This window comes from Hypanus sabinus, chromosome 20 (genome assembly GCF_030144855.1).
Source record: "Hypanus sabinus isolate sHypSab1 chromosome 20, sHypSab1.hap1, whole genome shotgun sequence".
NCBI classification, from domain to species: Eukaryota; Metazoa; Chordata; class Chondrichthyes; order Myliobatiformes; family Dasyatidae; genus Hypanus; species Hypanus sabinus.
The window spans coordinates 61,206,891-61,233,106 of NC_082725.1; the positions used below are offsets into that span (position 1 = coordinate 61,206,891).

The window sequence follows — 26,216 nt, forward strand, 5'->3', positions numbered from 1 at the left end:
AACATAGTAGATGCGATGGCATCCCAACACCGCAGGTTTATCAACAAAAACCTTTGCCGTTTCTGAGCGCTTTGGGATGTTACCTTTATAATTCATTGTGTCAGCTGTCTACCACCAACCGTCTCGCTTCCTTCTGTCTTTCCGCCCTTTTATACAGTCCTCATGAGGTCGATGCCAACCGACGATTTTGAGCTGAGCTGAGCTCCCGGCCGAGAGAAAATTATGTCCACGGGAGACCAATACGAAGATGCTGACTGCGTGTGTTCCAATGGAATGAAAATCGCTTGGGACATTAACGATCCCAAACTGCCTCAGGTAACTCTCATCGCTGCTGGCAAAGTCCTTTCCTTAAATGGAACGAATTCAGACTGCTAATTATTAACACCCAGTCTGGGGCAGTTTGTAACTGAGAATTGATCCTAAATTGGCTTTTGAAATTCGTTAAATCTTCACTGCTTATGGCAAAGCACGGTGCGGGGATTCTAACGCGTTATTTTAAAAGTTTAAAAGTCTAAGGCCAAACTTTGGGATATATTGATTATTTAAGAGATGAGAGAAATTTAGGGGCAAAGCGGATAATGAGCCGACCCACCGGATATCAAACTTGATAGAGCAACCATGTTTTTAACTATGACACAGGTTTCCCTTTACCGTTGGCAAATTCGTCGGATTTTAAATAGAGCTCTTTTGAAAATCTGCTGGGGTTGTGTTAGAAGTACTATATACTATGTAAGGTATCAAAGGGACCGAAGGAACGGCGTTAGAACGATTAACCCCATGTTCTGGAGTATAAGGTCCCATACTCGGCTTTCACGCTTCGTAAATAGAAATATAGAAAACCTACAATACGATACAGGCTCTTTGGCCCACAGCGCTGTGCCGAACATGTACTTACTTTAGAAATTGCCTAGGGTTACTCATAGCCATCTATTTTTCTAAGCTCCATGCACCTATCCAGGAGTCTCTTAAAATACCCTACTGTATCCTCCAGATCCGCCAAATTCGTTCCTATGAAAAGATTGGATGATGTAACTAAAAGTGATCACAAATTCGCATATGTTTAACATTTGCTGTAATATGGGGATCAGATTATCTTAATTTCTGTAATTAAAATTAATTGCAAAAAAATTGTGAACGTTTTTGCCTAAAGCACATCCATTGAAATGAGGCAATAGCGCAGAAGAAATTTTAAGTTAATGCAATGTGGTAATCTGAAATTTTAAAAAAACTAAAATGCTGGACAAGAGACATCTTCGACCGGAAACACTGATGTACACAAGACAATAACTCTGTAAAAGTAAGGGGTTTGTTTCTCCAAATTCTTTATTTATTTTTCATAGTTATTATATAACCGGTTCCATTTGTGAATTCACACTCCGGATTAATAATTGGCAATCAAAACTTGTAAGTTGTTGGCTAGTGAGATCAGAGTAGACCGGACCATTTACAAACTGTCGCCGGGTTGGTAACATCAGGATTATGGGTAGTCGTGACAAACAAACAATGTCCAGCATTAAAAGTCTAATTTTCATACATATATTCGTTTCTTAACAATGGCTTCACTTCCAGTGATTGTTATTTCTTATCAGCCCTGTTAAGGCTTTTGATACTATTCGTTGCAGCAGCCGCATGACTAGATGGCCGAAGGGCCCATTTGTGCTGTACTTTTCTATGACTTTCTGACAGTATAACATTGCGGAGGTACAGTTGAGTGATCTTTGTATTTTTTCCAATTTAAGGCCAAAGTTGATGGCCATCCACATAAACAGAATCCGTTCTTGACCTGGAGATCGCCAGTAAATGTTTGTTTATAAAAAAACGTTTGTTCTGCTTCTTACAAGAATCAATGATTTTGTGTGCAATTTTCAGGATGTGAAGCAATTTGACACGTTTCAGGAATGGACGGATGGTTACGTGAGATATATTTATGTGGCCGACGATAAAAATGCGCAGAGGCACCTGAGTGGCTGGGCGATGAGAAACACCAACAACCACAACTGCCAGATCCTGAAGAAGTCTTGCCTGGGAGTGGTGATTTGCTCCAGTAACTGTACACTCCCCGGCGGGGGCAAACTGCAACTCAGGCCCGCGATTTGCGACAAGGCTCGCCAGAAGCAGCAGAGTAAGTATCCTAGTGCCGGATCATTTCCTCACAGAATCATTCTGACATTTCTTCAAATTTAATGCAGGTCTAAACTTGTTAACAAAACAGCAGGAAGCAAATCTGAAAAGGCAGTTGAAACGAAGTTGCTGGAGTCATGAGCAACAATGCTGGATAAACTCTACAGGCCAGGCAGCATCTAGGAAAAGAGTACGTCCAGCCGATGTTTCAGGTCCTACCCGGCCTGGGAGTTCCTCTAGCATGTTGTGTGTGTTTCTCGGATTTCCCAGCATCTGCAGATTTTTTCTTGTTTGTGCTGGAGACATGAAGGCGTTTTCTGCAAATGCAAGTGTTTAAATAAAGTCCATGGACTTAAAATGAAACTTGAAATGCATTCTTTTCACTCCACATCGGTACTTCTGAAATTAATATAAAATGAGAGAATACTGGAAACACTGACGCAGTAAGGCTGCATCTGTGGAGAGAGAAACAGATCCTTCATGTGAAGGAGAGAAATGAAGCTGGGTGGGTGAGGAGAAATATTTGATAGGGTAAAACCAAGGTGACAGTGAGAGGTTATGAAAAAGGTTATCTGGTCGATGACTGCGTGCCAGCAGTTAGAGAGACAAAAAGGAACACACACAAAATACTGGAGGAACTTTTGTCCTCAACAGGACAAAGGATGTGGGAATTGTGAAATGCAGAGAAGGAGGTCATGCCTGGCAGGTGAAGGTGAGCATGTCATTATTTCCAGAGAGAAAGGAAAAATAAAGGGAAAAATAGACAAGCAGAGCCAGTATCACAGATGGATGACTGGTGCAGACAGTAATCTAGTTACCTGAGTTCTGTAATGAATTCAGAAAGCTCCAATGTACCCAGACTGTAGGTGTTCTCCCTTAATCGTGTTTTGGGCACAGTGTAAAGATGTTGAGGCCACAGACCAACATGTCAGAGTGGGATTGTGACACATTTCTACTTCAGAATTTGCTGCCTCTATAGCAATCAAATGTGCCTTGGCTTCACGTTAAAAATAAATTGTTATCAGGAATTATCCAAAAAAACAACACATTGTGGGGGATTGCTGGCAACACTCAGCAGGGCAGGCAGAATGGAGAATGGTACAGGATTATTGGCCACCACAACACTTAAAATTGCATTTTGCCAATACGTACCCACTGTAGGGTAGGGCCCTGGAAAGAGCCACCAGTGAAGGGTTCCCCACTGGGTATTCAGCTGACCCGCTGAGGCCAGCACTGTGGTCTGCTTTTCATTTCTTTATTTATACTTCCACATTTCTTACACAACATAGAAGGGACCATTCAGCCCATCAAGTCCATGCCAGCTCTACGAGCAACCCCATCAATCTCATTGCCCCACTTACCTCCCTGCAACCTATTCCTTCTGAAGTGTTTATTACCACAACCCCAATTCTCCCACCAATCACACACCATTTCAGAAGACCTGACCCGGACACAGCACATAAGTGCAATTATGAAGAAAGCATGGCAGTGGCTTTACTTCCTTAAAAGTTTGTGAAGATTCAGCATATCATCAAAAACTTTGTCAAACTTGTACATGTGTAGTGGAGAGTATCTTGACTAGTTATATCACAGCCTGCTATGACACCAATGCCCTTGTATGGAATATCCTACAGAAAGTAGTGGATCCAGCCCAGTCTATCATAAATAAAGCCCTTCCCACCATTGAGCACAACTACATGGAGCACTGTCGTAGGAAAGCAGCATCCATCATCAGAGACCCCCACCACACAGGTCATGCTGTCTTCTTACTGTTGCCATCAGGAAGAAGGTTTAGGAGCCTCAGGACTCACATTACCAGGTTCAAGAACGGTTATTACCTTTCAACCACCAGGCTATTGAACTAAAGAGGATAACTTCACTTGCCCCATCACTGAACTGTTCCCACTAATTATAGACTCACTTTCAAGGACCCTTCATCTCATGTTCTTGATATTTATTGCTAATTTATTTATTATTGTTATTTTTTTTCTTTTGTTTTTGCACAATTTGATGTCTTTCACTCGTTGGTTGCTTGTCCATCCTGTTGGGTGTGGTATACTTCATTGATTCAGTTTGACTCCTGGATTTACTGAGTATGCCTGCTAGAAAATGAATCTCAGGATTGTATATGATGACATATATGTACTTGGGTATAAACTTACTTTGAACTTTGAATTTCAAACCATCTACATACTGGAGACAATTTATAGTAACTGATTAACCTACCAATTCTCATGTCTTTGTAAAGGAGTGCATCTGGAGAAACACATAAGGTCACAGAAAGAATGTGCAAACTCAATACAGATGACAGGATTGAACTGGGTTGCTGAGGTTGTATTGTCAAAATAATTATTTTTAAGTAGATGTATTTTTAAATTATATTTCTATTTCAACTGTTATCTGATAGTTGTCCGGAATACTTGGAAATAGTTGTAATTTCTTTTGGCATTAGTCATTTGAGAGAGAGGCCTCAAACCAGCTAGGGCTCCAGACCTAAGGCCTATTTACCTGAGACCCAGTTGCCCAGTTACTACACAAGACCCACTCAGGTTCCCAAGATGGCATGGCTATGTGGCTTTGAACTTGGTTAGATATATGGGGCACAGAAATTCAGCAGGGCTGCAAAGAACTGTGCATGAGGTAAATCTAGCATGAGTTGGTCCTTTTCTTCTTTGACTGAGGCTAAAGTAAGGTTATTAATACAATAAGATAAAGCATCATTCTACTAGAAAAGTATTTTATCAGATTTGTTATCCTTTCCTGTGGTAAATGTAGAGATTGATTGCCTTTCCTGGAAGAGTAATTGGAATTATTGTACAAACCACCATTTTCAAATTAATTTTGATTATGTGAAAGTTCTCATCAAAAAGCAACATGAGATTGCAGCATAAAAAGGTACCGCAGAAATAGGATTTTACATGAACCATGCACTCTTCTATTCCTTTATAAAGTAATTATACCCATTTAGACAAATATATATGCTCCATCCTGACAACTGCTGAAGAAATCATATTTCTTTATCACATTGGAAGCATTCTTCCTATCTCAGAACAAGCTCATCAACTCCCATCCCTATGTAGTTCTTTTAAGCTACTTTCTTTCATGTGCTCATTAACTCCCTCCTAATTATCCGCTTGCACAGGGGGCAATTAATCTACCAATCTGCATGTCTTTGGTATGGGGAAGAAACCCATGTGGTCACCAAGAGAATATGCAAACCCCATTCAACCACCACAGGTATTCAGATTTGAATGTGTGTTATTGGAGCCCATGAGTCAGCAAATTACCAGACCTGCCACTGTCTGCTCTATTTTCCGTGTTCTATTTCACCTCCAGGTAAAGATGTGTTTTGTTCTGCTCTCTAGCTAACATTTTGCTGCACTCTACTACACCTTCCTCTATTATGTCTTTATAATTTTGATAAGCTCTGTCAAATATAAACTCAAATGGAATGATACCTCCAACTCTTCAAATCTCTTTTTGTAGCTCTCACCCTCATTGTTGATAGCATAATATTGACAGAGGCTTAACTGAAAATTCATTCATAACTCTTGAGATAGGTAAGGACACCAGGGACCCAAATTAGCAGACAAGCATCAACAGAATATTTTAAGGAAAACTCTTTGTGTTAAACTATGGCAATGTTTCCAAAACAATTTTTCATTCCAGAGCAGCTATTGGTAACTGTGAAGTGTAGTGTATGTTCCACAGTCAACCATAGACCATAAAGAACAAAGGAAATTGACAGATGTGCATGAAGGTTGCAAATTCAGGACTTCAGTCCCTGGTCTGCTGCCTTTTAAAGGGTGTTATTCAGGTGTTATTCTTACAATTAGAAATGTTAAAAAAAAAAGGTTTAGACAATACTCAATGGACAACCAGATTGTTTTGTTTTAGCCAGTGTTGCACTCGATTGGAATTTATTACACTCAATTTTCAATCATGTTCAGGAAGAATCTTGAATCTTCTGCTCTTTGACTTCTTAGAACATGCCAGGGACTTAATGCTTTGTGGCTATTTTTGTTCTCAACCATACTAGAAGTAACCCTGCATCAATGCAAAAGAGCAACAAAGACCATTAGGTATAAGAACAGAATTAGGCTATTTGACCTATCTAGTCTGCTCCACCATAAAGCCATGACTGTTTTTTCCTTCAACCCCATTCACCTGGCTTCTCTCTGTAACTCTTAATCCTGTATCAATAAAGAAGCTATCAATCTCTGCCACAATTGATAAAATGGGTAGAGTACTGGCCGACAGAATTTAATCCTAGTAAGTGTGAAGTAAGGCTCTTTGGGAGGTCTAATTAGATACAGTAGGTCTACACAGGTAGGGCCCAAATAAGTAACGAAGAACAGGGGTCTTGATGTACAAGACCCTGTATCCCTAAAGGTGGCAACAGGGGTAAATAAGATAAATTAAGTCTTTGTAGGCACATACTCATCCACACAGGTTTTAATGAAGTCAACAATAACTGTAGCATTCTCATCCAGTTTCAAAGATGAATCCTTGAAAACGGTCCAGACCACCAATTCAAAGCAGTCCTGTAAATGCTCCTGTTCTTCTCTTGTCCATACCTTCTGGACCCTCAGTACTGGTGCTGTCGTCTTCTGTCTCTGCCTCAGGGAGAGAGAGTACAGCCAGGTGATTATATTCCTTTTTTCAAAGAAAGGGGTTTCTTTGTTGAGAAGGTGCAGAAAAGATTCACGATGTTGTTATCAAGACTGGAGGACTTGATTTATAAAGAGATACTGAATAGGCTGGGATTTTATTCCCCAGAGTGTCTGAAGCTGATTTTATAGTATAACATCATTAAGGGTGAAGTGTCATAAATCAGGTGTTGAATCAGGACCCAACTGCAGGACACAGACACTGGAGTCCCAGAAACAGGACAATACGGAACCCAAGGACAGGACGGGATGCAGTCTAAGCAGGACCAGGATGAGAGACTGGGAACAAGGAGCCTGGGGTGGACTCAGAGCCTAAGACTGGACAAGGACCCTGAACCTGGGTCTTGTTTCGGACCCCCAAACCCAGGCAAGGACGTGACGAGGCTTGGCTAGGGACGTGGGGTCTCGAGGCCGGAGGCTGCAGGCTTGGAGCTTGGGAAACTCAGAGGCTGGAGCTAGGGGGCAGACTAGGAACTGTACATCAACATGGAGCCAGGACTTATCCTCCAACTAGCCAGGACTCATCTATAACCATCCATCAGGTAACAGCAGAACAGCCTGACCTACCCAACAGAGGCAAAGACAAGACAAGACGAATTCCCCCCACAGGGCAACAGCAGAACAGCCTTACTTACCCCACAGAGGCAAGGACAAGATAAGACAGATCCCCGCACAGGGCAACAGCAGAAAAGCCAGACTTACCCCATAGGGGCAAGGACAGAAAGAGACAAACACAAAGGAACAACAGACCATCAGCAGACACCTCTGCATCGGGGTAGCTCCGAGTAGCCGTTACAGCCAGCAGCCTTGGCTGGCTACAGAAGCAACCAGATCCCTACCTGGCTCAGGGTGGCTGATGGCCACCCAGCTAGCCCAGGAAACAGCTGAATCCATACCACAATGGCCACTTTGACTACTACCAGCAAGGCTCCCAGAAGCCATGGTTCTCCAACACAGCCTCAAGGATGGCAAGAGTTCATTCTAGCCTTCCACCAGCTACCTGTACTATGAGTATGTTAGCCAGCCAGCCACACTCAATACCAGGGCCACTTATATTCCCAGTTCCAATATGAGCCTCAGGTGTTTCTAGTTAAGTCCAACCGCAGCAAGGGACTGCCAGAAAACCCAGAGTCCGCAGACCGGACCACGGACTGAACCACCACATGAAGATGAGGAGGATGGTCACAATCATTTTCCCAGGGTAGAGGAGTCTAAAACTCCAGGACATAAGTTTAAAGCCTGAGGGGAAAGATTTAAAAGGGACTTGAGGGAAAACCTTTTAACCCAGAGAACGGTGGGTACGTAGAATGAGCTACCAGAGAACGTAGTAGAGACAGGTGCAATTACAATGTTTAAACAGGCATTAAAAATGTGTAGAGAGGTATGGACCTAATGCAGGAAAGGCTTGTAGAGATATATTAATCAGGATGGTAGAAGGTTACCATGCTGTCTGAGTCTCTGACTCTAGGCAGTCTGCTTTTGTTTTGCTGACATAAAACACATTGCAGTGTTATGTCATTTGCAGACTTTGAAATTACTCTTTGAATGTAACAACCTTCCACTATTTAATTCAATTATTGTCGATCAGCATCTCAATTGCCGCAGGTTTCGTGATGTCCTTTCCTTAAAAAAATATTTTCATCTCCCCCTCAATGAATCCAGTATCCAGTACTTTCATTTTCTTTCCTCACATTTCCTTCAGACTTAGAAAGATGTCATTCAGCCCATCAAGTCTAGGTTAGTTCTCAGGGAAATCATTCCCCCACCCATTTCTCTGTATAAACTATTCTGTCTCACATCTCTATCACCTCTGCTCTCCTACACTAAAGATAGTTTATGGCAGCCAATTAACCTACAAACCAGAATGTCTTTGGGGTGTGAGTATCTGTAGGGGGAGGGAATGATAGATACATTCATTCAAAATCCACTCACAAATCCAGCTCAACCTGTTGAGTTCCACCAGCAGCAGACTGTTTGTCATTCCGGATGACAAACTCTTGTGTCTCCAAAAGTAATGTGGTCTTAAAGGGTTTTCACTCAAAACATCAACAATTCCTTTTCCACTACAGTTGCTGCTTGACTTTACCCAGCGGATTGTACGTTGCCTCACTTAGTTTTTCTTGTTTTTCCTGATCCCATCGTGGAGGTGTCACTTTGGAAATTTGACTTTCAGTGGAAACCCTCGGTCAGAAGCTAGATGTTAAAAAAAACTGCAGATGCTGGAAACACCCAGCAAGTCAGGCAGCATCTGTGGAAAGAGAAAGTTAATGTTCCAGGCTGAAGATCCTCTATCAGGGTTTAAACCTACATTAAACACTGGCAATGGGCAACACTCCCATTGGAGGACTAACTTTAAGGATCATCTCTCAGATATAATTTCCAGATTCCATTGGTGTTGTAACATTTTGTGTCCTGTTTCTCTGTTACAACAAAAGTTAATATGTAGCTTTGCTTTCCAGAGAAAATGTGTCCGAACTGTAACTCAGGATTGGAGTTGGTTCCATGTCGAGGTCACAGTGGCTATCCAGTAACTAACTTTTGGAGACTTGATGCCAAAGCCATATTTTTCCAGGTAAGGCTTCTCAGGAGACAAAAGAGAATATTAAATGTTCTTTAATCCCTCATCAGACCTCAGTTTGGTCTTCTGCATGATCGGTACCCAAAATGAAGTCCAGCGCACCAAATCTGACCAGATTTGGACATCTGACAACCTTTAGGTTGTCGCTGCTGAAGGGATCCAACATTTTACCATGTGTGGGGAATACAGCAGAGATCTTCCTTCCACAACCCCCAACAGTGCAGTCATTATAGGGAGCTAGTGAGAGGGTCAGAGAGATTATATTGGTCAAGGAGAGAGTCATAGTCAAAGAGTTTATTTTACATTTGCACAAGCACATGTATGCACCGATGCAATGAAAAACTTATTTGCGACAGCCTCATGGGCATCAGATATACAACGTTCACAAGAAAAACAAAAATAAACATGTGATGGACAATTTTATGAGAAAGAACACAATTAGAATAAAACAAAACAAAGTAGATATTAGAACAAAGTGATCAAAGTGGTCAGAGTGTTGCTATACTGAGTGTAACAGCCAAACCAAACCAAACCAAAATAATTGCTGCTGTTGGCTACCCTAAAGATACGTTGCATGATCTACCCTTACTTCTGTAATGATTGCTCCAAAGGTCGAGGATATGCATTTGATCCTTTATTAGCAATTAGCAAACATATCATCTTGAAGCTAGAAAACTTGATTGTATACAAGTGTAACTGAAGCGTAACTGAGCATTATTGAGTGATCAGTGACCAGCTACTACAAACTGCAATGAACAAAGCATTAAGATGTAACTTATTCCCTTCACTTTTACCACCCCCCCCCCCACCACTACACATATGACTAGTTGCCATAATAAGCACGCAACACAGAACACAATCCAGATAGGGAACAGATGCATGGCTCCTACAATAAAGTAGTGCTAAAGTTTGTGCAGGTTCAAGAACCAAATAGTTGAAGGGAAGAAATTGTTCTTGAACTTTTGTGGTTTGGGAATTCAGGCTTCTGCATCTCCTGCCCGATAATAGCTGCAAAAAGATGGCAAGGCCTGGATGGTGGAGATCTTTGATAGATGTTCCCTTCTTCAGGCAGCACCTCATGCAGGTATACCAATGTTAGGGAGGTACTGGACTGAGTCTACTACTCTGCAGCTTCTTACTTTCTTGAACATTCACATTACTGTACCAGGCCATGAGGAAATCAGTCGGAATACTTCCAACAGAACATCTGTGGATGTTTGGCAGCTGTGTTGAGTAGGCAGCGATGGTGGGAGTGAGGGCAGCATTGGATTGAGAGCGCGAGTGGGAGTGGAGGCAAGGTCGGGTACATAACAAGGCTGAGAGTGGAAAAGAGAACCATAAAAGGGAGGTTATTTCAAAAGCTGTGTGTCTGGGGGGCTGAGTGAGACACTAAATGGCACATGCGGAAAGAGCTGGTCTGACACTGATGACACTACAGCCTGAAAGCTGAGAGAGGCTTCAGTGGAGTCTGAACAGAAGTGTGGAAAAGGACAAGTTTGACTGAGGCAGGCAGAACTGAAAAAGTAAGGATGAGCCTGAGCAGAAAGGAGCAGAGCACTGGGAATACTTTGGCTGTAAAGTGGAACTGAGTGCAAGGGGAGAATCAAAACTGTGGTGAGACTGTAGAATAGATCACAGTCATGTCAGGAAATGGAGCAACAAGCAAGAGGGCACAGCTAGTGGAGCAGAGTGAGATTTAAGGAAGTGGAGCTAAGACTTGGGAGGACCATCAAGATACAGGACAGGAGTCACCTGGAAATGATAAGAGGGAGAGCAGAGTGAAAGACTGGAGAATTCAGAGCATTGGGGAAGAGGGACTGAGAATGAATCGGGTGTGATATTCTGACCACTAGGAGTGAGGCTAGATCAGAGAGTAATGTCACAACAGAGTGAGGAGTGGACTGATGGAGATTAGGAGTACAGAGCTTTGAGAAAGTGAGAGATAGACCAATGGCTGAGGCAGGAGAGAAGCAGAGTCAGGAGACAGTGAGGCTGAGTGGAGACCTAGAATGAACATTGCATAGAGCGGGGAAGTGAGACTGAAAAAGTTAGTGGAATGGAAGAAGAATGTTCCTGAGAGAGGATCGTTACGTGAATTGCCTTCTAATTTATTGGAATTGACCTTAAGACCAGTTTTCTTACAAAACTTATCAAGGACCATGAGGTCTGTCAACATACCTTTGAGAGAATGACTCAAGCAATTTCAAATTAGTCTTTTAAACATTAAACAAAATGCAAAGAAATATTTAGACATGTGCAGATGCTTGAAGGAAAAGCTGGGATATTAGAGTCCTACAGCACAGAATTATATTTCCCTCTACCACCATCCTGGCAGCACAATCCAGACGCTCACTACTCCCTGTGTGTTTTAAAAAAAAACAACTTTCCTACACATCTCCTTTGAATTTTCTGCCCTCACCTTAAGTGCATGCCCTTTACTATTAGACATTTCAACCCTGGGAAAAAAATACCGGCTGCCAGAGAAAATGACTCCAGTTTGTTCATCCTCTCCTTATAGTGCATGTCTTCTAAAACAGGCAGCATCCTGGCAAATATTTTCTGTATCCTCTCCAAAGCTTTTATATCCTTCCTACAATGATTCAACCAGAACTGAATGCAACATTCCAGATACAGTCTAACAAGCGGCCTCTAAAGCTGCAGCTTGTGTGTCTTGAACTTACAGCTTCAACTTATAAAGGCAAGCACATTACCACTCTTAACTTGTGCAGCTACCTTCAGGGAACTATGGACTTGGAGCCCAAGATTCTGCCATCCAACAGCACTGTTAAGCCTTAGAGTTGACCCTCTTGAAGTTTAGCCTGAAATGATTCAAGAGCAGCTGAGTTTCAACAGGAATCACTTTCAACTATCAAAAATGATAAAGACCATTCCTGCTGGAGGAACTGGAGAGGGCAATAGACAGCCGACATTTCAGCTCAAGACATTAATGGTCCATTTTCCTCTGCAGATGTTACCTGAACCCATTGAGTTCCTTGAGCAGTGTTTTCTTTTGCTCCAGATTCCACCATTAAAAATTGGTAAATTGGTTTATTATTGTCATATTTACCAAGCATCAGTTCGATAACAGAAGTGATGGCTTTGTGACCACATTGTGGATAATTCAAAGATAGGTTGAGGAAGCAGGGAATCTGAAGAAAGACTTGGACAGATTAGGAGATTGCACAAGTAAGTGGCAGATGGAATACAGCATACTAAAGTGTATGGTCTTGCACTTTGGAAGAAGGAATAAAGGTGTGGACTATTTTCTAAATGGGGAGCAAATTCAGAAATTGGAGGTGCAAAGTGACTTTAGAGTCTTCATGCAGGATTCCATCAAGGTTAATTTGCAGGTTGAGTTGGTAATAAGGAAGTCAAAAGCAATATTAAGCATTCATTTTGAGAGGACTAGAATATAAAAGCAATGATATAATGCTGAGGCTTTTTAACAGTGAACAGTTTTGGACACCTTGTCTAAGATGTGTTGGCATTGGAGAGGTTCCAGAGGAGGTTTACAAGAATGAGCCCAGGTATGAAATGGCTGATTTCTCCATTCTTTTCACAGAACTGTTCAAATTCTGTCAGATTGCATGGGTTCATGAGTGAACAGCCCTTTTCAAATGCAGCCACAAATTCTCAATTGGATTGAGGTCTGGACTCTGTTTTGACCTCTCCAGGACATTAACTTTGTTGTTCTTAAGATATTCCTATGTAGCTTGGGCTTTATACTTGCAGTCATTATCTTGCTGAAAAACAAATCTCCCAAGTCACAGTTCTCTTGCAGACTGCATCAGGATTTGCCTGTATTTTGCTGCATTCATTTTACCCTCTACCTTCACAAGCCTTCCAGGACCTGCTGCAGTGAAGCATCCCCACAGCATGATGTAGCCACGACCATGCTTCACGGTAGGGATGGTATGTTTTTATATGCTTTGTTTGGCTTATACCAAACATAGTCTTTAGAGTGATGGCCAAAAAGCTCAATGTTGGTTTCATCAGACCATAGAACCTTCTTCTTGCTGACTTCAGAGCTTCCCACTGCCTTCTGGAAAACTCCAGCTGAGATTTCATGTGAGATATTTTTAACAGTGGCTTTTTTTGCCACTCTCCCATAAAGTTGTGACTGCTGAAGAACCCAGACAACAGTCTCTCCCATCTCAGCCACTGAAGCTTGTAACTCCTCCAGAGCATTCATGGGTCTCTTGGAGGCCTCCTCCACTTTGTACATGGTCACTCGGTTTTTGAGGCTGGCTCTAGGCAGATTTACAGCTGTGCCACATTCTTTCCATTTCTTGATGATTGACTTAACTGTACTCCCAGGGATATTCAGTGACTTGGAAATTTTCTTGTATCCATCTCCTGACTTGTGCTTTTCAATAACCTTTTCATAGAGTTGCTTGGAGTGTTCTTTTGTCTTCATGCTGTAGTCTTTGTCAGAATACTGACTTACCAGCTGTTGAAACTTCCAGATACAGGTGTATTTTTACTATAATCCATGGAAACACCGTGACTGCACACAGTGATCTCCATTTAACCAACCAATTGGCTGCGCCAGTGGCGGTTTGGAGTGTCATATTAAAGGGGGTGAATACTTATGGAATCAACTATCTTTTGTTTTATATTTGTAATTAACTTAGTTCACTTTGTAGAGATCTATTTTCACTTTGACACAAAGGAGTATTTTTCTGTTGATCAGTGTCAAAAAATCAAATTTAATCCACTGTGATTCAATATTGTAAAACAATAAAATAAGAAAACTGTCAGTGGGAGGAATACTTTTTATCGGCGCTGTACGAGGAGCATTTAATGAAGAATTTGAGGGAATCCCATTGAAACCTACCATATATTGACATGCCTAGATTGAGTTGTCATGGAGTTGATGTTTCCATTCGTGGGAGAGTTTAAGACCAGCAAGCACAACCTCAGAATAGAAGGGTGTCCATTTTAGAATAGAGTTGTTCTTTAGCCAGAGGGTAGTGAATCTGTGTAATTCATTGCCACAGACAGCTATGGAGGCCAGTCATTGGGTATATTTAAAGTGGAGGTTAATAGGTTCTTGATAGGAGGGTCATCAAAGGATACGGGGGAAAAGTTAGGAGATTGGGTTTGAGAGAGAAAAAAAATCAGCCATGATCAAAAGGCAGAGCAGATTCGATAGACCAAATGGCCTATTTCTGCTTTTTATGGTCTTATGGTCTAAAAATGTCCTTTTGCATGCTATTCATACAAATGAATTCATCACATCATGCATTGAAGCAGTAAAAGGGAAAACCATAAAAGGTGCAGAATGTAGCGTCATAGTCACAGAGAAAGTACTGTGCGGCAGACAAGGTGATAACCAGATAAGTTATAAGGTGCTAGGATATAACAAGGTAGATTGTGAGGTCAAGAGTGTATTCAACTGTCTTCCTTGAGCCTGGTGACATGTTCTTTCAGGTCCTTGTATCTTCTGATTGATGAGACAGGAGAGAAAAGAGGTGGGGTGGTTGGGATCTTTGATTTTGCTGTTGCTTTACAGAGGCAGTGAGAAACATAGACAGAATCCATGGAGGGGAGGCAGCTTTCTATGATGTGCTGAGTCGTGCCCACAAGTCTCTGCAGTCTCTTGTGTCTCTAATGATCAGATTTTTTTTAAACATGTTGATTTTACTTAGATATTCTGCAGTTTAGTAATATAAAACTTTATAAACATTATGTATTAAATACACAGGCCAAAGGAGTTCATGACCATCCAAGACCAGAGAGTAAATCAGAAACAGAAGCAAGGAGAAGTGCTGTTAAAAGAAGACTTACCTCTCCACATTACACACATAAGAAGAGGCACATGGAATCAGAGGTAGGAAATGCGCCACAGTAGACTTGATATCCAAGTTATATTAGCATATGTATCCCTTTAATTACCCATTGGATTGCAATGATGTGCAACAGAACTAAAGCCTAACTCCCTTTCTCAGATAGATCTCCAGATTCACCCAGATTATGAGTTTATCTGTAATGCTGCCAACACTTTCTTCACTGTCCAAAGGTCACTCCACAAAGGTCTCTCTTCCAAGGGTTCCCAATCTTTTTTTATGCCATGGAGCCCTGCCATTAACCAAGGGGTCTGTAGGCCCTGCCAATAATTGCAGGAAGATGAATTTACTATCATCTTCCATCACTCTGCGTTCAACATATCTGCATGTTGAACCAACAGATTAAATTATACCTCCTGCTCTCATGCTAATATTCAATGCTCCTGTGAAGTCATTCTGTTCTGTAATTCATTGCTCTATGGCTCCATTTAATGTGTCATTGATCTGTGGACAACTCATAAACACCTGTGACAGTACTCCCATCCAACCTTCTCTCTTCATTAATTCAGCTACTCAAAATATAATCAATTAAGTACATCATCCAATCTCACTATCACAGGAAAATCTTCTGTTGCCTAAGACTGATGGTTCCCAATTTGGGGTCCATGGTAATAGGTTAATGGTAGGGATCCAAAGCATAAAATGGGTTGGAAATCCCAGCCTTAGACCAAATCTAGAGCTGTAGAGTTATACAACAAGCAAACGGGGCCCTTTGGAAAACTCATCCATGCTGAACTAAGTGTCAGCCTGAGCTTGTCCCATTTGCCATATTCCTCAAAATCCTCCCTTTCCATGCACTCCTCCAAATGTTTTTCGTTTAAATGTTGTTGTACAACATTTGCATTACTTTGCAAATGTCATCTACCACGTCCTCTGGCAGCTCATTCCATACATGCACCATCCTCTGTGTGGAAAATAACAAGATCCTAGAGAACATTGTAGAACCCTCAGGTCCACTATAGGTCTTTGCCTTCTCACCTTACACCTATGTCCTCACATTTTGGGCTCCCCTTAGTCTGAGAAAAAGACTGTGATATTTATTTATACCCCACTTAATTTTAGAAATGACAATGAAGTCACCCCTCAGCCTTCGTTACTCCAGGGAAAACTGTCCCAGCCTATCCAGTTTGTATTTATAATAAAGCTCTGCAGTCCTGGCAACATCTTCGTGAATCTTTTTGGCACTCTGTACTTTAATCACATCCTTCCATTAGTGTGTGTACCAGACCACCACACAATATTCCAGGTTCAGTTTCACCAACATCCCATAAATTTGTAAAATAACATCCCAACCCATATACTCAATGTCCTGCCCAATGAAGGGAATAAATGTCTCCTTCACCGCCCTATCTAACTGGTTCTTCACTTTGAGAGATCTATGTCCTTGGCCCCTCTGTTCTACAGTGTTCTCTAGGATCCTGTTATTTACTATGTGTACCCTAATATACTTTCCCAAAATGCATCACTTTGCAATTTTCTGAATTAAATTCCAATTGCTATTCCATAAGGTGTAACAGCAGAATCAGATCATTCGGCCCATCAAGTTTGATCTGCCATTGCATCATGGCTGATATATTAACCCTCTCAACCCCATCCATCTGCCTTCTCCCTTACTAATTAAGAGCCTGTCAACCTCTGCTTTAAATATACCCAATTTTCTTCCTACTTTCCCTTTGATCTAGATCATGTTGTAAATTTAGTTATTTTCTTCACTGTTCACTCTCCACAATTTTGGTGTCATTCACAAACTTATTAATCATGCTTCCTGCATTTTCATCCAAATTATTAATATCTATGTGACAAAACAACATTGCTGGCTATTTTAATTAGCATCTTCATAAAGAAATCTTCATAATTTATCCACTGATACACTCTACCTGAATGCTTTATTTCCAGAATGTTAATCATATATATATTTACAATTCAATACAGTATTCTTGAGGCCTCCATTGTGGAAAATGTGGACCTAGGTGCAAAAGTGGCCAACAGCACTTGTCATTGGTGACCAATGTAAATGTTCTGTTGATGTTTAACGTTAAGACTGAGTCCAAATGAAGGGTCTTGACCTGAAACATTGATTGTCCATTTCCCTCCATAGATGCTGCCTGACCTGCTGAGTAACTCCAGTATCTTGTGTGTTGCTCCATATTCCAGTATCAGTAGTCTCTTGTATCTCCCATGTAAATGTTCGGTCTGATAGAAATGAGAGGTATCTTGTGTTCTCAAATATGATTGCCAATGCTTCCTTCTCAGACTGAGACCAGTTACTCTTACTCATTGTTTCCGTATGTGATGCAAAAGCTTTAGGCTTTCTCTAGCAATTTTCCTTATGGTGGCTTGTAATAGGAGGCATCATAGGGCACCAGAGGACTGGTTAGTGAGAATTTCATCTTTCCCTTGCCTATACTTGACCTTTCCACTATGGTGCATCCTCTTTCAATAGGTGATGAAACAGAGTGATTACCTCTGTAAGGAGTGTGTTCGGCCATGCATGGGAAATTTAATGTTTGGTGACATTCTACAGATATACAGCTGCCAGTTTCAATTCTTTTCCTTTCAGTTTTTACTTGCAGTTTCCTAGTCTACAGCATGCAGTACTTGCAGAATATGCAAAGTAACACACAGGAAACACAGATCTACAAGGAGATTCTTAGACCAACCCCAGTAGGCTTGTTCCCTTTCAGTTCCAATCAACTATTACATGCAAATATTATTTGGTACTACTTCTACGTGCATTCTGAAATGATATTCTGTCATTCTCTGATATCCTCATTTACTCCTGGGGGTTTTTAAACCCTTAAACATTCCATCAGGGAGAATGAGGTGAGAGAAGGAGAACGAGATGGGGGAGAGAGGGAGTTGGGGTGAGAGAAGGAGAGAGAGATGGAGTGAGGGGGGAGTGATGGGATGATGGGGGGAGTGATGGGATGAGGGGGGAGAGATGTGGTAAGAGGAGAGAGAGAATGGGTGACAGAGTGAGATGGGGTGACAGAGAAATGGGGTGGTGGAAGAAAGATGGTAAAGGGACAGTGAAAGATGGGTAGATAGAGATGAGGTAAGAGAAAGAGTGATAGGGAAAAACAGATGTGGCAAGAGAGAGATGGGGAGGGAAAGAAATGGAAATGAGTGAGAGAAAGAAGGGAGGGAGGGATGTGGAGAAAGCAGAGGGAGATGGGGAGAGAGGCAGAGAGATGGAGAGATGGAAAGAGAAAGAGGGGGTGAGAGATGGGAGAGATAGAGAAAGAGAGGGGAGATAGAGATAAAGAGAGGTGAGAGGGAGGGGGCACAGATGGGGTGAAAATGAGTAAAGGGGTGATAAAGAGGGGAGAGAGATGGTGAATGTGTAAGTTTTGCTCATTAAGTGTTTCACAGGATCAAGGATGGTTAAACACAAGTTTATATTAAAGTGTATCTGAATACTTGCCAGATCAATTTGAAACCTATTTCAAACCACCCAATGTTTTTGAATTGAATAAAGACATTCAGTTTTCCTGAATTGACTTTCTTTAAGGTTGTGGAAGAAAATTTGAACTAAAGTATGAGGGTTGAAGCTTTAATTGTAGACATTGGCCAGATTTCTTTTAACTGATGGTTTTGACCTCTGTGTGGCCTTGAGATTGAAATCAGTTGTGATATCTGGCACTCAGTCAATAGAGGTTTTCAAGTGGTTTTTATTTTAGTTGTGGTGAGAAATTGCTTTTGTTTCATCCAGTTTAAACTCAAATAAATACTTTAGTTTTAATTCAAACAAACATTAAGCACTGTTTTATCCAGTTACTGCAAGTATGGGTGCTAGATTTTGGATTAGTCCCACTCAAATGGAAGTTTTCACACACAAAATGCTGGAGGAACTCAGCAAGCCAGGCAGCATCTATGAAAAAGAGTGCAGTTGACATTTAGGGCCGAGACCCTTCATCAGGACTGGAAAAAATGATGAGTCAGAGTAAGGAAGTGGGGGGAGGGGAAGAAGAACCACAAGATGATAGGAGAAACTTGGAGGTGGGGAGCGGTGAAGAAAAGATCCGTGATATTGATTGGTGAAAGACATACAGTGCTAGAGAAGGGGGAATCTGATAGGAGAGGACAGAAAGCCATGGAAGAAATGAAAGGGGGAGGAGCACCAGAGGGAGGTGATAGGCAAGTAAGGAGATTAGGTAAGAGAAGGAATTGGGAGTGGGGAATGGTAAAGGTTGGGGGTGCATTACCACAAGTTCAAGAAATCAGTGTTCAAATGCAAGTTTTGTCAAAAAATAATAGGGAATAATAAATAAGGTTGATTAAAGATATTCAATTATGTTTTAAAAGCTCTGTTCCAAATAGATTTTCTGTGAGTTTTTAAGTCATTAAGAAATGAAATCAAAGTTTTGTAGCAGTAGTATTGTTCATCAGAGCAACAGACAGTGGTGCCATGCAGACACTGAAGCTTCCCAATCTACCAAATGGCTCTCAGAACTGGACCAGAACCTCAGGATAGTTTACATCTGACAGCGACCTCTCTGGGAAGGTTAATGATCCAAAAGGAAGGATCTTTGAAACATGGGAAAACAGCACACAATTTAACTTGCATAATACCATTATAAAACATTTACAACAAAAAACTTAATTCTAGCCCAAAAATTAGACAAAAGTAGTTTCTGTGGTTAAACTTGCAGGTACAGCAATATGAGATCTTTTGGAGATAAGACCATCATCACAGCAAACTGCAATTGTGGTGCCAATGGTTATTAAGTTACCCCAGCTCCCTATGGCAGCAGGGATAATTTCATCACTTCAGAATCAGGTTTAATATCACTGGCATATGTCCTGACATTTATTATTTTGTGACAGCTGTATATTGGAATACTTAATAAAAACTGTAAATAACATTAAAAATATACATAAAAATTAAATATATAGTGCAAAATGAGACAGAAAAATACCGAGGTAGTACTCATGGAATCATTGTCCATTCAGAAATCTGATTGCAGTGAGGAAGAAACAGTTCCTGAAATGTTGAGTGTGTGTCTTCAGCTTCTTGTATTTCCTCCCTGATTTGTCCTGGATGATAGGAGCTCTTCATGATGAATGTCACCTTTTTGAGGCATCATTTCTTGAAGATGTTCTCGATGCAGGGGAAGCCATTGCTCAAGATAGAGCTGGCAGAGTTCACAACTTTCTGTAGCTTTTTCCAATCCTGTGCACTGGTTCATCCTTCCCAGATGGTGATATGACTCGTTAGAATGTTCACGGTCCATCTATAGAGATTTGTGACTGTCTTTGGTGACATACCAATTCTTCTCAAACTCCTAATGAAATATAGCCGCTGTCATGCCTTCTTTGTAACTGCATTGATCTATTGGGTCCTGGACAGATCGTCAGATGTTGATGCACAGAAACTTGAAATTGCTCACCCTTTGTACTTCTGATCACTCCATGAGGACTGGTGTGTGTTCCCTCATCTTCCTTCCTGAAGTTCACAACCATCTCCTTGGTCTTACTGCAACACCACTCAAGAAGCTGATCTAATTCACCCCTGTATGCCTCCCTGTCACCATTTGAAATTCTGCCAGTAGTTGTGTCATTTGCAGATTTATAGATACAAGCCACACAAGCATGGGTACACATGGGTGTACCGAGCAGAGCAGTGAGCTAGACTTGTATCCTTGAGGTGCACCAGTGATTGTAAGCGAGGAAGAGATGTTAAAGCATAAGACACAGGAGCAGTATTAGGCCATTTGGCTCATCAAGTCTTCTCCACCATTCCATCTTACATGAAGATTCACAGGTCCCTTTGCACCTTATTTAGAAAATGGTCCGTGTCTTTATTCCTTCTGCCAAAGTGCATGACTATACACTCCCGATACTGTATTCCATTGCCACTTCTTAGCCCATTCTCCTAATTTATTGAAGTCCTTCTACAGGCACCCTGTTTCTTCAACACTACTTTCCCCTCCACCTACCTTAGTACTGTTTGCAAACCTGGCCACAAAGTCATCAATTCCTTCATCCAAATCATTGACATATATTGTGAAAAGAAGCAGTCCGAACACCAACCCCAGTGGAACACAACTGGGGCCATGGCAGCAAACCAGAATAGTCCTTCTTTATTCCTCCTCCTGCTAGTCAACCCATCTTCTATCCTTGCTGGTACCTTCAGAAAATCCAATTGAACAACATCCACTGACTCTCCTTTGTCTATACCTCTATACCCTGACAGATTTGTCAGGGGAAATTCCCGTTTAGAAAACCTTGCCAACTTTGGCCTATTTTATCATATGCCTCCAAGTACACCAAAATCTCATCCTTGATATACTCTGACATCTTCCCAACCACTGAAGTTAGCCTAGCTTCAGTGGGTGGAAAGATATTCTTTTTTCTGCCTCCCTCCCTTCTTAAAGAGTTACTTCCAATCTGACAGACTGGTTTCCCAGTGAGGAGGTCAAGAAGCCAGTTACAGAGGCCCAGGTTTTGGTGCTTGTTGTCTAGATCTGAGGGTATTGAATACTGAGTTGTAATCAATAAAGAGCAGCTGAGTAGAAAGCCAGTGAGATTGCACCCACTGTAGATTTATTGTGGTGATAGGCAAATTGCAGCAGGTTCAATTCCTTGCTGTCTCCATAATAACCAATGAAAAAGGATCTGACATGAGGTACACAAACACAAGCACAGTGTTTCCCCAAAGTACAGAAAGATTACTTTCCTAGAAAACCATCTATGTCATGATTTTCTCTAAAGCAAATCCCTTTCTCCTGGCAAAATCTGTATTAAAAAGTGGAGATACATTCCAACAGGGTTTCTCTCTCAATATTAATTTCCCCGTTGATGTATGGTCCAAGGGCAAGGGAATTCTCTCTGTATTGTAGACAGAAGTAAAGGGGTTAGTATTTTAATTAGCTAGAAATGGATGTCACTGTGTTTGATGAAGTGTCATTGTACCGCATCAATAGAAGAAATTGCTTTGTCAGTTTCCAAATCAGATCCCATAAGATTCTGCTGTGAACTGTCAATCTGAAATTGTCAACTTTGGTAAACTAGTTCAGTGTTCTGTATACGTTTACCTTTATTTGCATAAATTCAGCATGAGTGAATTTTTATTCCATTTCTCAGATATTTGAGTCATGTTTTGTGAATTCTGTAAGGGAAAATTCCCGTTGCCCAAACAGCTGTAATACAAAAATTGCAAGAGGTAATAATACGTACCTGTTGTTTCAAGTTATTTTCAGAGATTGCAATAGTAAATAAACAGATGTCAAGACAAAGAGAGATAACATTCTCCCATACTTTCATTTCTACAACATAGCAGGAGACCATTTCAGCCAATCCAGTTCATAGAGCAATCCGATTCTCCCGTTACCAATTCTCCTGATATTCTAATCAACTCCTCCTCCACTCACATATGCTAGGTCTTATTTAGAGAAGCCAAGTCATATCTTTGTGATGAGGGAGGAAAACAGAGGGCCTGAAGGAAACTTACACAGTCACAGGGAGAACACACAACCTCCACTTAGACAGCACCAGTGGTCAGTATGGAACTTGGGTCACTGGAGCTGAAAAGTAACTGCTTCACTGTCTGTACACTGTGCCCCAAACTAGATGAAGGTAGTGAACTGCCCCTGATGCCACCACCAGGAGAAGCAGGGCCTTGGCAGAACAAGGGGACGCTTTAAACCCCTTTTGGCCAGACCCTGGCCAAAGACAAGGGTCTGTTAGGCACAAGATGAGCATGCAGGGTAACTGATTTCAAAAGGAACCAATTGCACAGCTCCTTATCTTGTATCAGTAAATAAATAATAACTGAAAAAATCTTAAATTAGTGAAGAAGCAGCAAATTTACTTTAAATATGTATGAAAAATGTCATGCTCTGACCACCCCCTTACACTTGCAGGTGATCAGTAAATGCATCTCTGTCGTAGCTCTGGCCACTGTCAGTTATCTATTGCTCTTCAACAGTGTGATTGTGGGGTTCTGGGGAGTGTGACTAGTGTGTGCATTAGAGAAAGAGACTATGGTGTGTCTTTCTTAGCTCAACAATCCCAGTCATAAATGCTCAGCTGGCCAGTTGTAAGATCCTACAGGATATTTTGAACCTTGTAAAAATTGTCACAATGGTAGGATTATGACCCTTCAGAGCACATACTGCAGGACCTGAATGGTGCTAATTATTACCCGTGCTGGAGTAGATTGGGGGCATCAGTAATCAGAGTTCATATCTTCCCCCTCTGGCTTCACTCTGGATTCACATCGCAATAGCTATGAATTCCATACTGGAAATAGTGAGACCTTAATCCCTGCAGAAAAGCTCCTGTCGAGTTGTTCTTTTTCCTCAGGCAATGAAACCAAACTATCTCTTGAACTCTATATATTTAATAAATCTAGAGGGTTTATTTCACCCTATTTTATATCAAACATTCAATGTGTACATATCAACAGTTTTCACAAAAACAAGTGTTGACCGTGAACAACATTAACATAGAAATATACAGAAGATAAAGCAATCTTTCTGGTACATAGGTGCATGAGCTTAGAAAAATAGAGGGCTATGAGTAAGTCTAGGTAGTAAGGACATGTGCAGCTTTGTGGGCCAAAGGGCCTGTATTGTGCTGTATGGTTTCTATGTTCTGGTAGACCTCACTATGCAGCAATTTTATCAGAGCACAGGGACAGTACATAAACAGGAACAAACCCTTAGGCCCACAATATTGTGCTAAACTAATTCAATTAAATAATCAAATGCACAACTAAGCTAATTCATTCCACCTACATTATATATATATATATCCTTCAATTTTCTGCACATTTATGTGCCTATTTTTACACCTCTTAAATGTATCTATCATATCAGCCTCCACTTTCACATCTAGCAGTGCATTCTGGGCAAACACCACTCTCTGTATAAGAAAGACCTTGCCCCCACATCTCCATTGAACTTATACTCTCTCACCTTAAATGTATGCCCTCTGGTATCAGACATTTCAACATGAGATAAATAATGGGACCATGAACTTTATCTATGCCTCCCACAAGTTTATAAATGTTTATCATTTCCCCCTCAGTCTCCACCACTCTAGAGAAAACAGTCCAAGTTTGTCCAACCTTTTGTTATAGCACATGTCCTCTAATCCAGGCAGTGTCCTGGTAAACCACTTCTGTGTCCTCTCCAAAGACTTGAAATCTTTCCTACAATGGGCAACCAGAACTGAATGCAATACTCCAGGTGTGGCTTAACTAGAGCTTTATAAAACTGCAATTTCCTGACTCTCGAATTCGACCAATAAAAGCAAGTATACCATATGCCTTCATTCTATCCTATCAACCTGTGTAGGCATTTTCAGGGTGCTATGAAACAGGACCCAAAGATGCCTCTGCATATTGACAGTAATGAGGATCTTGCCACTAACAGTGTACTGTTTTTTTACACTTGACCTCCCAAAGAGTAATTTTGACAAAAGTTAAATTCCAATGTGGTTCCTCTGCAGCTGATCAATATTCCATTATATCCTTTGCCAATTTCTACACTATCCACAACGCCACCAATCTTTGAATTATCTGCAAACTTACTGACCCACATTTCTACATTTTTCATCCAGGTCATTTACAAATATCACAAACAGAGAAAGTTCAACCAACCACTATCTTGGACAAGCCAATTACAGTGCCTATTAAAAGTATTCACCCCCCCCCCCTGGAAGTTTTCATGTTTTATTGTTTTACAACATTGAATCACGGTGGATTTAATTTGGCTTTTTTGACCGTGATCAACAGAAAAAGACTCTTTGTGTCAAAGTGAAAACAGATTTCTGTAAAGTGATCTAAATTAATTACAAATATAAAGCTCAAAATAATTGATTGCATAAGTATTCACCCCCTTTAATATGACACACTAAATTATCACTGGTACAGAAGTCACATAATTAGTTAAATGGTGATCACCTGTGTGCAGTCAAGGTGTTTCAATTGATTGTAGTGAAAATACACCTGTATCTGGAAGGTCCAACTGCTGGAGAGTCAGTATCCTGGCAAAAACTACACCAAGAAGACAAAAGAATGCTCCAAGCAACTTTGTGAAAAGGTTATTGAAAAGCACAAGTCAGGAGATAGATACAAGAAAATATCCAAATCATTCAATATCCCTTGGAGTACAGTGAAGTCAATAATCAAGAAATGGAAAGAATATGGCACAGCTGTAAATTTGCCTAGAGCAGGCCATCCTCAAAACCCTATGACAACTCTGGAGGAGTTACAAGCTTCAGTAGCTGAGATGGAAGAGACTGCGCATACAACAACTGTTGCCTAGGTGCTTCACCAGTCGCAGCTTTATGGGAGCGTGGTAAAGAGAAAGCCACTGTTGAAAAAAAACTCCCATGACATTTCAGCTAGGGTTTGCCAGAAGGCATGTGGGTGACTCTGAAGTCAGCTGAAAGAAGGTCCTATAGTCTGATGAAATCAAAATTGAGCTTTTTGGTCATCAGAGTAAATGTGATCTTTGGTGTAAGCAGCACACATTATCAAAAACACACTATCCCTACAATGAAGCATGGTGGTGGCTGCATCGTGCTCTGGGAATGTTACACAGCAGCTGGCCCTAGAAGGCTTGTGAAATGAATGCAGCAAAAATGGGGAAATCTTGGAGGAAAACCTGATGCAGTCTGCAAGAGAACTGCAACTTGGGAGAAGATTTGTTTTTCATCAAGACAATGATTACAAGCATAAAGCCAAAACTACACAGGAATGGCTTAAAAACAACAAAGTTAATGTCCTGGAGTGGCCAAATCAGAGTCCTGATCTCAGTTCAATTGAGAATTTGTGGCTGGACTTGAAAAGGGCTGTTCACTCATGATCCCCGGGCAATCTGACAGAGCTTGAGCAGTTTTGTAAAGCAGAATATGGAAAACTTGCAGTGTCCAGATATGCAAAGCTGATAGAGACCTATCCTTACAGACTAAAGGCTGTGATTGTTGTCAAAGGTGCATTTACTAAATACTGATATGAAGGTGGTGAATACTTATGCAATCATTAAT

At 41.1% G+C, this 26,216-nt stretch overlaps 1 protein-coding gene across 1 annotated transcript in view; it reads left to right on the forward strand.

Annotated features, from left to right (window-relative positions):
* The first annotated feature begins 222 nt into the window (after window positions 1–222).
* Window positions 223–26,216, forward strand: part of gcm2 (glial cells missing transcription factor 2) — a 30,283-nt gene continuing 4,289 nt past the window's right edge. The window contains exons 1-4 of the mRNA XM_059945803.1: window positions 223–315; window positions 1,870–2,122; window positions 9,251–9,363; window positions 15,077–15,202. Of these exons, the coding sequence (XP_059801786.1) occupies window positions 223–315; window positions 1,870–2,122; window positions 9,251–9,363; window positions 15,077–15,202 (585 nt within the window). The remainder of the gene's footprint in view (window positions 316–1,869; window positions 2,123–9,250; window positions 9,364–15,076; window positions 15,203–26,216) is intronic.